General features: G+C 37.8%; 1 protein-coding gene across 8 annotated transcripts in view; it reads right to left on the minus strand.

The window, feature by feature from the left end:
- Nucleotides 1-14,517, minus strand: part of GALK2 (galactokinase 2) — a 142,987-nt gene that overhangs the window by 112,046 nt on the left and 16,424 nt on the right. For all 8 annotated transcript variants that reach the window (XM_032623288.1, XM_032623291.1, XM_032623289.1 and 5 more), the window contains one exon: nt 5,081-5,169. In XM_032623288.1, the coding sequence (XP_032479179.1) occupies nt 5,081-5,169 (89 nt within the window). The remainder of the gene's footprint in view (nt 1-5,080; nt 5,170-14,517) is intronic.

The following is a 14,517-nucleotide window of genomic DNA, read 5'->3' on the forward strand; positions in this document are numbered from 1 at the left end:
AAACTAATTCTACGAGGCCACAATCACCCTGATACCAAAATCAGACAAAGATGTCACAAAAAAAGAAAACTATAGGCCAATATGACTGATGAACATAAATGCAAAAATCCTCAACAAAATACTAGCAAAATCAGACAAAGATGTCACCAAAAAAGAAAACTATAGGCCAATATCACTGATGAACATAAATGCAAAAATCCTCAACAAAATACTAGCAAACATAATCCAACAGCACATTAAAAGGATCATACACCATGATCAAATGGGGTTTATTCCAGGAATGCAAGGATTCTTCAATATATGCAAATCAATCAATGTGATACACCATATTAACAAACTGAAGGACAAAAAACATATGATCATCTCAACAGATGCAGAAAAAGCTTTTGACAAAATTCAACACCGATTTATAATAAAAACCCTCCAGGAAGCAGGCACAGAGGGAACTTACCTCAACATAATAAAGGCCATATATGACAAACCCACAGTCAACATCATTCCCAATGGTGAAAAACTGAAACCATTTCCACTAAGATCATGAACAAGACAAGGTTGCCCACTCTCACCACTATTATTCAACATAGTGTTGGAAGTTTTAGCCACAACAATCAGAGAAGAAAAAGAAATAAAAGGAATCCAAATTGGAAAAGAAGAAGTAAAACTGTCACTGTTTGCAGATGACATGATACTATACATAGAGGATTCTAAAGATGCTACCAGAAAACTACTAGAGCTAATCAATGAATCTGGTAAAGTAGCAGGATACAAAATTAATGCACAGAAATCTCTTGCATTCCTATACACTAATGATGAAAAATCTGAAAGAGAAATTAAGGAAACACTCCCATTTGCCATTCCAACAAAAAGAATAAAACACCTAGGAATAAACCTACCTAAGGAGATAAAAGACCTGTATGCAGAAAACTATGACACTGATAAAAGAAATTAAAGATGATACAAATGGATGGAGAGATATACCACGTTCTTGGATTGGAAGGATCAACACTGTGAAAATGACTATACTACCCAAAGCAATCTACAGATTCAGTGCAATCCCTATCAAACTACCAATGGCAATTTTCACAAACCCAGAACAATAAATTTCAATTTGTATGGAAAGCCAAAGAAATCTTGAGAAAGAAAAACGGAGCTGGAGGAATCAGGCTCCCCGACTTCAGACTATACTACAAAGCTACAGTAATCAAGACAGTATGGTAGTGACACAAAAACAGAAATATAGGTCAATGGAACAGGATAGAAAGCCCAGAGATAAACCCACACACATATGGTCACCTTATCTTTGATAAAGGAAGCAGGAATATACAAGGGAGAAAAGACACCCTCTTCAATAAGTGGTGCTGGGAAAACTGGACAGCTTCATGTAAAAGAATGAAATTAGAATACTCCCTAACACCATACACAAGAATAAACTCAAAATGGATTAAAGGGCTTCCCTGGTGGTGCAGTGGTTGAGAGTCTGCCTGCTGATGCAGAGGACACGGGTTCGTGTCCCGGTCCGGGAAGATCCCACATGCCGCGGAGTGGCTGGCCCCGTGAGCCATGGCCACTGAGCCTGCGCATCTGGAGCCTGTGCTCCGCAACGGGAGAGGCCACAACAGTGAGAGGCTTGCGTACCGCAAAAAAAAAAAAAAAAAAAAAAAAATGGATTAAAGACCTAAATGTAAGGCCAGACACTATTAAACTCTTAGAGGAAAACATAGGCAGAACACTCTATGACATAAATCACAGCAAGGTCCTTTTTAACCCACCTCATAGAGAAATGGAAATGAAAACTAAACAAATGGGACCTAATGAAACTTAAAACTTTTGCATAGCAAAGGAAACTGTAAACAAGACGAAAAGACAACCCTCAGAATGGGAGAAAATATTTGCAAACGAAGCAAGTGACAAAGGATTAATCTCCAAAATATACAAGCAGCTCATGCAGCTCAATATCAAAAAAACAAACAACCCAATCCAAAAATGGGCAGAAAACCTAAATAGACATTTCTCCAAAGAAGATATGCAGATTACCAACAAACACATGAAAGGATGCTCAACATCACTAATCATCAGAGAAATGCAAATCAAAACTACAATGAGGTATCACTTCACACCAGTCAGAATGGCCATCATCAAAAAATCTACAAACAATAAATGCTGAGAAAAGGGAACACTCTTGCACTGTTGGTGCGAATGTAAATTGATACAGCCACTATGAAGAACAGTATGGAGGTTTCTCAAAAAACTAAAAATAGAACTACCATACGACCCAGCAATCCCACTACTGGGCATATACCCTGAGAAAACCGTAATTCAAAAAGAGTCATGTATCACAATGTTCATTGCGGCTCTATTTACAATAGACAGGACATGGAAGCAACCTAAGTGTCCATCGACAGATGAATGGATAAAGAAGATATGGCACACATATACAATGAAATATTACTCAGCCATAAAAAGAAACGAAACTGAATTTTTTGTAGTGTGGTGGATGGACCTAGAGTCCATCATACAGAGTGAAGTAAGTCAGAAAAAGAAAAACAAATACCATATGCTAATACATATATATGGAATCTAAAAAAAAAAAAAAAATGGTTCTCAAGAACCTAGGGACAGGACAGGAATAAAGACGCCGTCGTGGAGAATAGACTTGAAGACACGTGGAGGGGGAAGGGTAAGCTGGGACGAAGTAAGAGAGTGGTATGGACATATATACACTACCAAATGTAAAATAGATAGCTACTGGGAAGCAGCTACATAGCACGGGGAAATCAGCTCAGTGCTTTGTGTCCACCTAGAGGGATGGGATAGGGAGGGTGGGAGGGAGACGCAAGAGGGAGAAGATATGGGGATATATGTATATGTATAGCTGATTCACTTTGTTATACAGCAGAAACTAACACACAGTTGTAAAGTAATTATACTCCAATAAAGATGTTAAAATATTTTTTTTAATTAAAATAAATAAGTAAGTAAGCAGAACTCTAGGGAGCCACCAGATTCTGTCGGGAAGGCTACAGTGTGAATGACAGCCTTCTGAGAATGAAGATTCCTCCCTCTGTGAAAACTGATGGAAACATCCTGGGTGAGGGGCAGGGAGGGAGCATGAACTACTGGCAAGTAAGGATAACAACCATGATTACATTTTGGATATTTTAACAGAAAATATAATAATGCTTTTAATAAAGACTGAAATTCATTTCATCCCAAGCACTAACTAATTAACTACCTTGGAACATAATCCCCCCTTTTTTAAAATCAGAAAATAGTCAATACATTTACTAGAATAAGAATTACTTATTCAGGAAATACCTTAGTTTGGAACGCTTACTCCCAAAACTAAGTGAAACTTGGCTCTCTCTCCTCTGAGGATATTGCTTCTTTGCAGTCCTCTCACAATAGCAAGTTCTTGATGACCTCCTCCCACTCTGTTGTTTCCAGGATTTCTTCCTGTCCTCTTCCTTGGAGGCTCATATCACATTTTCTCATCTTCATCACTTTCATTTCTGACTCTCAGACATCTGCTCCTCACTGAAGACATTTGCATCTCATTCCACCCTCTCCATCCCAGTCCTGCAATGCCTGGATAACATCCAAGTAAACAACCCAGCCCAAGACCCCAGCTTCCTAAGCCCTTCACCTCTGGAAAACTTGACCTCCTCTCTGCTTCAGCTATCTACTTCCGTGGACTTGACAAATCCAGTAATGACCACAGACCTCCTTATCACCTGGAACTTTTCTACCTGTGAAATTTTTGTTTCAAATATCAAATTCTTTACTAAAACTTCCCATCCTGCCATTTCTCTTACTCCGTTTATCCTATCACCTGTTCCTCGGAGTCAGTTCTTTGCCCTTTCTACCCTATAGGTTCCCTCCTACCTTTCTTTCTTTTTCTACCTAGCATAGATTCCAGGGTTCATTACTTCACGTACCCTTCTGACAATACCGGTGAATTCTTGATGTCATTCTCTTGTAACCTCCATCCAAAACAAAACCCCAAACCTAGATCAAACACAGGCAACTTAGACTAGCTGAGCGGGAAAAAGGAACAACTTTGCAGATTGGTACTGCTACAATTCTATGGTCTCCTGCTCTAACCAGATCTTAATGTTACCAGCAAACTTTTTTTTTCCCAGTCCTCTCCTTCTCCCATCCTTGACAAAGCTATTTCAAACTTTCTGCCATCTCCTTAAACTTCCAACACCTCCAACACTCCCCCAAAAGAACTCCCTCAACCTTCTATACCAAAATTATACATTTACCTGCATCAACTTGCATCCTTTTCTTCCCTGCCTTCTGTTAAAAAGTAGTCAAAGTGGCCCTCTTCCTATGCCATAGACACCAGCCCTTCTTGCCTTCTTGGGAATCCTGCTCCATCAAGTTCCTCCTGTTTCAGATATCTTTGACCTGTCTCTCTCCACTGATTTTACTCAATTCCCCCTCCCCACCTCATTTAACCATGCTCAAACATCTCATATTTTTAAAATCCTCCATTATTTACTTCAAAATAAGACTGCCTGAGTTGATAATAATTGAAGCTACATTTTGGGTACATGGGAGTTCATTATATTATTCCAACTACTTTTTTATATGTTTACACTTTCCAGTACAGAAAGTCTTCTTTTTAATCCTCCTTTGATTTGGATTTTTCTCAGTTCCCCATCCCATTTTCTCTTGACAAAACGTATTCATTCTTCAGGTTACCACACATTTAAAAGCAAGGAATTATTCGGTTTTCCTGTATTCTTCTAATCCAATGAGTAAATGTAAAACCATCAAAATTACTCACTGCAGTCTAAAAACTTAACCTGCTGCACAGAAAAATCTGTCCATCTCTCATGAAAATAATGTAAATAACTGGGTCTCAACAAATTTCTAAATTTTAAAAATGAATGGACAAAATTAACATTAATAACATGGATTGGGAAAGATGAAAATATAGTGTTCCTTATGCAAAACTTATCTTGCTATAGTAGATGTGTGTGAAACATTGTTTTTTCAATTCTCCCGATGTATTGACAAAAATTTGGATCTTACCAAAGGAAGAAAAAATTAAGAGAAGGAACTTTTGAAATACCTATGATATTGACTCTTCCTGGTGCTCGAACATAAAACTTGGGAACGGATCCAAACTTAGAATTAAACATCTCTTTTAGCTTCAGCAATCTGAAAACAAGAATAGAATATTTCAGAATATCCAGATAATAGAAAAACCCATAAGATACACACACACACACACACACACACACACACACACACACATTTCATATACCTACCTCCATTAATTATCTTTAAAAATAATAAAAGCAAACTCTTTTACTGACATACTTCCTTGAAAATCCCACGATGAAACAATACTGTAACCCGCTAAGTGACACAAGAGTATAGCTAAGCACACAGAAGAGTAAAAAATTTAATACTGATGAACACAACAGAAAAACAATTCTTTGCTTCAACAGAATTAACTTCCTGGATAATTTCTCAATGATATTCAGAGAAGAATCTCTTTCTACTAAAAAATAATAGCATGGAGTAATGTATCAGTTTCCTAGAGCTGCCATAATAAAGTATCACAAACTGGGTAACTTAAAACAACAGAAATTTATTGTCTCTGAGTTGTAGAGGCAAAATCAGAGTGTTGGCAGGACCGTGCACCTCTGAAACCTGAAGGGGAAAATCCTTCCTTGCCTCTTTTTAGTTTCTGATGGTGACCATCAATCCTTGGCATTCCTTGGCTTGCTGCTGTATCACCCCAATCTCTGCCTATGTCATCAGGTGGAATTCTCTGTGTGTCTCTATCTGTGACTCTGTTTTTCCTTCTCGTAAGGACATCAGGCTTATGGGATTAGGGCCCACCTTAATTCAGTATGACTTCATCTTAACTTGATTACATATGTAAAGATGCTAGTTCAAATAATATTACATTCTGAGGTTCCAGGTGGACATGAATTAGGAGGGATGCTATTCAACCCAGTACAGTCAAATGAAAACTAGACTGGATATCAGGAGACTACAGTTCTAATTCCAATGGGGGTTCTAATTCGATGCCAAAGTTTGGCAAATCATTTTCCCTTGGACCCTCTTCTGTAAAATTAGAGCATTTGAACAAGATATTCCTCACAGGTCCCTTCCAGGTCAAAAATGCTTATAACATATTTAATAATTTTACACTGTTAAATCATCTCAAGTCACTTCTATGAATACCCCCCACTGTTTGTAGTCCCACAATATATTGTATCTGAGTAATAACACCAAGACAGTAAATATTTATTAGACCTACTATATTCAAGACATTCATTAATTAAATGATTAATCTTAAAGATTAGTTACAAGAAACATAAAATCACACCAAAAAAATCTAAGAAAAAAGGAAATTTATTATAATGATAGAAAGATACATTGAATATTCTTGGAAGTTATTCAGGATGACCTCCTAGGATTATGACAGCCATCAGAAACTTTAATTACTGATGGGTGGGGCTGTGTTCCTGCCCAGTTTGTCATGCCTGAGGTGTCCCTGCACTGGAGTCTACAGACTTTTGGGTGGGGCTAATGGTGGCTTCCAGGAGGGCTCACGCCAGTGAGTACTCCCCAGAATTGCTGTTGCCAGTGTCCTAGTCCCCACCGTGAGCTGCAGCCACACCCCTGACTCTGCAGGAGACCCTCCAACACTAGTAGGTAGGTCTGGCCCAGTCTCTTATGCTTTGTTCCCCTGGGTCCTGGTGTGCAAGAGACCTTGTGTGTGCTCTCCAAGAGTGAAGTTTCTGTTTCCCTCAGTCCTGTGGAATTCCTGTGATCAAACCCTTCTGGCCTTCAAAGCCAGATTCTCTGGGGGCTTCTTCTCCCATTGCCAGAACCCCACACTGAGAAGCCTGATGTGGGGCTCAGAACTTTCACTCCTGTGGGAGAATTTCTGTGGTATAATTATTTCCCAGTTTGTGGGTCACCCACCCAGCAGGTATGGGATTAGATTTTATTGCAATTGTGCCCCTTCTATCATCTCGTTATGGCTTCTTCTTTGTCTTTGGATGTAGGCTATCTTTTTTGGTAGGTTCCACTATTTTTTTGTCAATGGTTGTTCAGCAGTTAGTTGTGATTTTGGTGTTCTTGTAAGAAGGGGTGAGCTAACATCCTTCTACTCCGTTACCTTGAGCTCTCCAGGAAGCCAGAGCTGATGTTATAGTGGAATTTTCTTCATCAGCATTCTACATCCAGCCAGATGCTAACGTCTTGTATTTGTCATACAAACATGAAGAGTCTTAGTTGGCAGGGTAGCTCCACTCCAGATGGTCGTTCAAGGATCCAGATATCTTCCTTCTCATTGCTTCACTATTTCAGACTGTTGTCCATTTCTGCATGCTCAAAATTGGATTGTAGGCATATCCATGCTTTAGGTCAGATGAACCATTCTTTTTTTTTTTCCCTCAGTGGCTGCCTCTTCCCCTCGACACACCAGTGCAGCAGTCGTGCTCTGCCCCCAAAAACTCTATTTAAATTGTGTGTTTGGCTCTCTCCTTCCTGTCTCATTCTTTCATCCCTCCAAAAACACCATCACCATTTCCCTCTGCTCAATGCTCTTCACATTCCAGTTGCCTCTGTGAGCCTCTGAGTTTTTGCTCTTCCATCCCTTCAGTTTTCATGACACTGTGGCCTCAAGTCTAGAAGATTCAACAGCTTCAATGTCCTATACTTTCTGATTAAGTCTCTGTGTCCCTAATTCAAATTCTCAAACAGATAATCTGGTTGGCAGCATATAGGTCCTGTATCCATCCTGGTCCAATTACTTTTGGCCAAAAAGGAAAAGCTATTTGATATAAACAAGGTCACTTGCTTTAGTTACAGATATGATCACCTGGGTCCACTCTTTCAGCAGAGGTTGTGGATGACAACAGAAGATGTGGAGAAGGAGATAATAATGGATATCTCTAGCACATCATTCAAGATAGATTTACTGGACTCCCAAGTAGATGTGCATAATGATAGCTGCCTATATCTGATTTTCCCCATATATCCTGCAAAACAATTTAGAACAAGAACAAACAAGTGATATTTTTATTTCTTTATTATAACTAGATAACTGTACCTTTATTATAAGTAGAAGAGAATGCATAAACTTTAAATGAAAGAAAGAGGCAAAACACTGCGAGCCACTGGAAAAAGAAACTGAGTGAAAAGAGCAAACTAAGATTAATCTAAAACCACCACTAGAAAGAAAAAGTACATCCATTTAAAAATGAGAGGTGTAAAAGAAGAAAAGATGAAAATAAACTCATTGATTGCTACATAGGCAATCAAAAACTTAAAGGATACCATTAAGCATGACACAGCAACAATTTTTTTTAAGTTACTACACGCAGGCATATGAAAAAGTATTATTAAACTCCTAGAAAAAAAGTACCCCAGGGAGACTGTGACCTGTGTAGTCAGGTAGACCTGGGCTCAAACCCCTTCTCGACCATGTGATGAAATTCCTTAACCTCATTCACCTTTATATGGGGTGGAAATATGAATTGAGTTATTTGGAAGATTAAATAAGGTATTGTAGGAACAGTGTCTAGCCTAGGGCTGGCATGAAGTACTCGTTCAGTAAATGACAGTTATTATAAGCTCCTGATTCCTTGGTTCAGTACTGTTTCTACTCTGCAGCATATGAATAAGAATCCACTAGAAGCAATGAAAGATGGTAGGTAATTAAATGTTTAGTTTACATCAGGACTGGAAGCGCTATTAGAGCACTAGGGTGATTTTTATGATGCTATTGATAAATCTTCATGCTCTCTGCCTTGTATCTTCCATTTTATTGAGAGGGTTGAAACAACTTAGGTTATTTGTCCATCAGATTCTAGACAGAATTACTTAAAAGGTTCATGTTTTTCAATGAAAAAAATAAACTGCCAAAGCAGATAGTAAAAGGTTAAGTAAGAAAAGTCCCCTGCTTTTTCAGGGCATTAAAAAGATATATAAATACAAAAGTAACCAACAGAACAAAAATATCAATCTTCCTAACTACCAAAGAAATTTCAAAAACAGATAGATAAACCAGTAAATAAACACAGAAACTATATTATAACACATAATTAAAAAATAAAATGACTAAGTTGAAATCAAATATATCAGTCACATCAATAAAAGAAAGTGTAAGGAAAGACTCAAAAAGACAAGAGTAGAAAGTAATGATATGGGGAGTAGAAAAACAGTAGGCCTGGTTAACAAATTAAACTCTGGGTTTTTAGGGGGAAATTTAACAAAATAGACAAGCCACTAGCTAATGAATTAAGAAAATGGGGGTTGATAAAGCATAAATAAACAAAATAAGAAATAACAAGGATGAGATAACATTAAACAAAAGAAATTTTAAAAGTCATAAGAGACGACTTTGTAGACCTCTATCCAAATAAATTTAAACTGTAATAAAGAAACTGACTCCATTTTTTGATGTTTACTTACAGCTTTTGAGCTTCAACTCTCCCTCTTTCCCCTTCTGCCTCATATCAAGCAAGTGGATAAAAAAGCCCAGGTGCTCTCTCTTTTGTCACCAACCAAACCATAGCATACCAGTTCCATCTCCTAACCACTACAAAAACCTCAAGCTAGTCTCCTTTCCTTGCTCTCTCAAGCCATTTTTGGCCAGCTTGGGTGGCCTGCTCTGCCCTCCTCAGAAAGCCTCATTATGTGAGTAATAAACTTTTCATACCCTCTTGTTCATGTGGTATTATCAGTCTCAACATCCGAACCAAATTTTTGGGTGGGAATCCATCCTGTTTCTGTGGTATGGCCACAACAGAAATCCTAAAGAAATGGATAATTTCCTAAGGAAATACAATTTATAAAATACAATTTATAAAAGGAAATACAATTTATAAAAACAGATCCATTTCCATAGAAGAAATAAAGTCATCAAAGAACCACCTCACAGATATGGATTAAGCCCAGATGTTTTACAAGAGAGTTCTACCCAAGCATGAACATCAGATAGCCCATATACTCCATGAGTTGTTCCAGAGCATTGAAAAATAAAGAAAAGTGGTCTAATTCTTGCTATAAAGCAAGTGTAACATTGATACCTAAACCAGATAAAGATAGTCCAAGAAAATACAACTACAGACTGTCACTCTTGAATATTAATGCAAAAGTACTTAATAAAATATTAGTAAACATAAGGCAGCACCATATTAAGAATGTAATTCATATTAAGTGGCATTAACTCCAGGAATGAAAAGTTGAAAATATTAAAATAATCTGTTAAAATAATATATCATAATAAATCTAAGGAGAAAAAAATTATAGGACTACTTCCATAGGTGTCAAAAAGCTCCCAATAAAATTTATTCTGAAAGGTGTTTATCTTAACATGATTACATATATCTCAGTCTTAAATCCAAAGCTAATTAATGAGGAAATTCTAGAGACATTTTTGCTAAGATCAAAAACAAGACAAAAAGTTCTACTATCTCCACATCTAATCCACACAATACTGGAGGTATCAGCCAATACAATTAGACAAGAGAAATCAAGAATCAAAATGAAGTAAAACTATCTCTACTTGGAGATAATATAGTAGGATGCCTAGAGAGTCCCAGAGAATCAATTATAAAACCAACTTAGGGACTTCCCTGGTGGCACAGTGGTTAAGAATCCGCCTGGCAATGCAGGGGACATGGGTTCAATCCCTAGTCCAGGAAGATCCCACATGCCACGGAGCAACTAAGCTGGTGTGCCACAACTACTGAGCCTGCGCTCTAGAGCCTGTGAGCTACAACTACTGAGCCCGCGTAACACAACTACTGAAGCCCGCGTGCCTAGAGCCCATGCTCTGCAACAAGAAAAGCCACCACAATGAGAAGCCCACGCACCGCAACGTAGGATAGCCCCCACTCACTACAACTAGAGAAAGCCGTGCGCAGCAACAAAGACCCAACGCAGCCAAAAATAAAATAAATACATAAATAAAATTTTTTTAATAAAAATAAAAGCTCATCCATGATACTGCTGGAAATTGATTTTCATGTTCTTTAAAATAAATAAATAAAACCAACTTAAATAATAAAGAATTCACAAATATAGCAGGATATAAAATGAATACTCAAACATGAATACCCTTCATGTGCAAAATCAATGACCAATTAGGGCTATAATGGTAGAGCAAACCTTGCTCATAGCAACAAGAAAAGACTAAACATTTAGGAATAAATTTAACAAGAAATGTGCAAAATTTATTTAAGTAAAGCTTTAAACACTCTTGAAAGACATAGAATAGACTCAAAGAAATGGAAAGACATCCTTTGTTCTTGGATAAGATGACCCAACATCATAAGGATAGTTATTCCCGAGTTAATTTATAAATTAAATTAATTAAATTAAATCCCCCCCAAAAAAATACCAACAAGGTTTTCTTATAGAGGTAGACAAGTTGATACAAAAAATCATGTGGAAAACAAATATGCAGGAATAGTGGGGAAAACATTAAAAAAGAACAACTGTGAGGACAGAGTAACCCTACCAAACATTAAAACATACTATAAAGCCTCTGTAATGACAACAGTGAGGTACCAGTACATATATAGACAAGCAGACTTCAGTAGAATAAAAGGTTCAGAAATAGATACAAGTACATACAGAAACTTAGTATATGAGGAAAGTGGCATCTCAAATCACAACGCAAAGATGAACTTTTTAATAAACAGGGGTAGTAAAAGTGCTTAAACTTTTGGGAAAGATAAAATTAGGACCATCTCTTACACAAGAATAAACTCCAAATGGATCAGGCACTAGAAGAAAACAAATGAATTTCAGTATAACTCAACATAGGGGAGAGGTTTTCTAACTATGACTCAAACTTCTGAGGCAATTTTTTTAACTTGACAAATTTGACTATATGAAGATTTTTTAAAACACATGGCAGAAGGGGCTTCCCTGGTGGCGCAGTGGTTGAGAGTCCGCCTGCCGAAGCGGGGGGCATAGGTTCGTGCCCCGGTCGGGGGAAGATCCCACATGCCGCGGAGCGGCTGGGCCCGTGAGCCATGGCCGCTGAGCCTGCGCGTCCGGAGCCTGTGCTCTGCAACAGGAGAGGCCACAACAGTGAGAGGCCCGCGCACCGCAAAAAAAAAAAAAAAACACATGGCAGAAAATTTTATAATCAAAGTCAAAAGAAAACTAGCAAACTAAGAGAAAATATTTACATGTTACAGATATATTCTTTATATTAAAAAAAAAAACTCTGAAACTGTAACACTCCTAGAACAGAACACAAGCAGAACATTCTTTGACATAAATTGTAGCAATATTGTTTTGAATCTGTTTCCTAAGGCAAAAGAAATAAAAGCAAAAAAAAACAAACGGAACCTAATTAAACTTCAATGCTTTGGCACAGCAAAAGAAACCATCAATAAAATGAAAAGATAACCTACTTTCATAGCAGCATTATTTACAATAGCCAAGATATGGTAGCAACCTAAGGGTCCATCAACTGATGAATATGATGGATAACGATGATGCGATATATATATATATATATATATACCTATATATATACACACATACACACAAACATACATACACACACAACAGACTACTCAGCCAGAAAAAGAACGGAAATCTGCCATTTGCAACAATGTGGATAGACCTAGAGAATATTATGCTTAGTGAAATAAGTCAGAGAAAGACAAATACCTTCACTTACATGTGGAATCTAAAAAGTAAAACAAACGAATATATATAACAAAACAGACTCACAGATATAGAGAACAAATGATTGGTTACCAGTGGGGAAAGGGGAGGGCAAGATAGAGCTATAGGATTAAGAGATACAGATTACTAAGTATAAAATAGATAAGCAACAAGGATATATTGTACAGCACAGGGAAATATAGCCATTATTTTGTAGTAACTTTAAATGGAATATAATCTATAAAAATATTGAATCGCTATGTTGTACACCTGAAACTCATATAATATTGTAAATCAACTGTACTTCAACTTAAAAAATTCAAAAACTGAGTGAAAAATGACCAAAAACTGGATAGAAAAATTGTGCAAAAGATATGAACAGAAAATCCATACTAAGAGTAGTTCATAAATGGACCTTAAACACAAGAAATTAGAGAAATGCAAATTAAAACTACACCAAGATACTATAAGAATTGTGAAAATTAAAAAGTAACAACACATTCTGTTGGGGAGGTTCTGTGGAAACAGGCACTTTTCTACATTGGGTTGGGAATGCAAATTGGTACAACACATTTGGAGAGGAATTGGACAATATCTAACAAAAATACATTGGCACTGATTTTTTTTATATAAATTTATTTTATTTATTTATTTTTGGCTGTGTTGGGTCTTCGTTGCTGTGCACAGGCTTTCTCTAGTTGTGGTGAGCGGGGGCTACTCTTCGTTGCTGTGTGTGGACTTCTCATTGCAGTGGCTTCTCTCATTGCGGAGCACGGGCTCTAGGCTCACAGGCTTCAGTAGTCGTGGTGCATAGGCTCAGTAGTTGTGGCTCGCAGGCTCGGTAGTTATGGTGCACGGGCTTAGTTGCTCCGCAGCATGTGGGATCTTCCCAGACCAGGGCTCGAACCCATGTCCCCTGCATTGGCAGGCGGATTCTGAACCACTGCACCACTTGGGAAGCCCCCATTGGCACTAATTTTTACCCAATAATCCTATGTCTAAGAATTTACCCTGAAGTTATTCTCCAGCAATATGAAAATACATATTCATGAGATTATTCATTGCAGAATTGTTTGCTATTGCAAAACACTAGAAACAACCTAAACACTCTTACATAGGAGAATGTTTGAATAAGGTACGGACTATTTACAAAATGAAGTAATATGAAACTATTAAAAAAGAATATAGTTTCTAGAAATTTTTCTCAAGTGATTTCCATAAATATTTTGTCATAAGAAATATGCAGGGCTTCCCGGGTGGCACAGTGGTTGAGAGTCTGCCTGCCGATGTAGGGGACACGGTTTCGTGCCCCGGTCCGGGAAGATCCCACATGCTGTGGAGCGGCTGGGCCCGTGAGCCATGGTCGCTGAGCCTGCGCATCCGGAGCCTGTGCTCCGCAATGGGAGAGGCCACAACAGTAAGAGGCCCGCATACCTGAAAAAAAAAAAAAGAAATATGCAAAGTGAAACGTTGAGATGGCCTAGAAGCATTAACATCCCAGTAGCAATGAGCATCCCTAGTACTCAGATCTTGGTTTCAAAAAGAAATCAGAACTCTTTGCAGAAATAATGCCAGAGCTGGAGCAGAGAGGGTTTAATACAATCCTGGAATATACTGCTATGCCAGAAAGTAAAGAAGTGCTCAAACAATAACAGTAACATGTCAGAAGGACACAGGAGCCCACAAAGTAAGCTCCCACTGTCCACTGAGGGATTCAAATTCCTCCTCCCCCATCGATTTTGACAGGACAGAAAAACAGAAAAAAGAAACATAAAACGTTGTTGGAAATAATCCCCTTAACAAGGCCCAGAAAATATTATGAGTTAGTTCTGTAAAACCTTAAAAACA

This window comes from Phocoena sinus, chromosome 2 (genome assembly GCF_008692025.1).
Source record: "Phocoena sinus isolate mPhoSin1 chromosome 2, mPhoSin1.pri, whole genome shotgun sequence".
NCBI lineage: Eukaryota > Metazoa > Chordata > Mammalia > Artiodactyla > Phocoenidae > Phocoena > Phocoena sinus.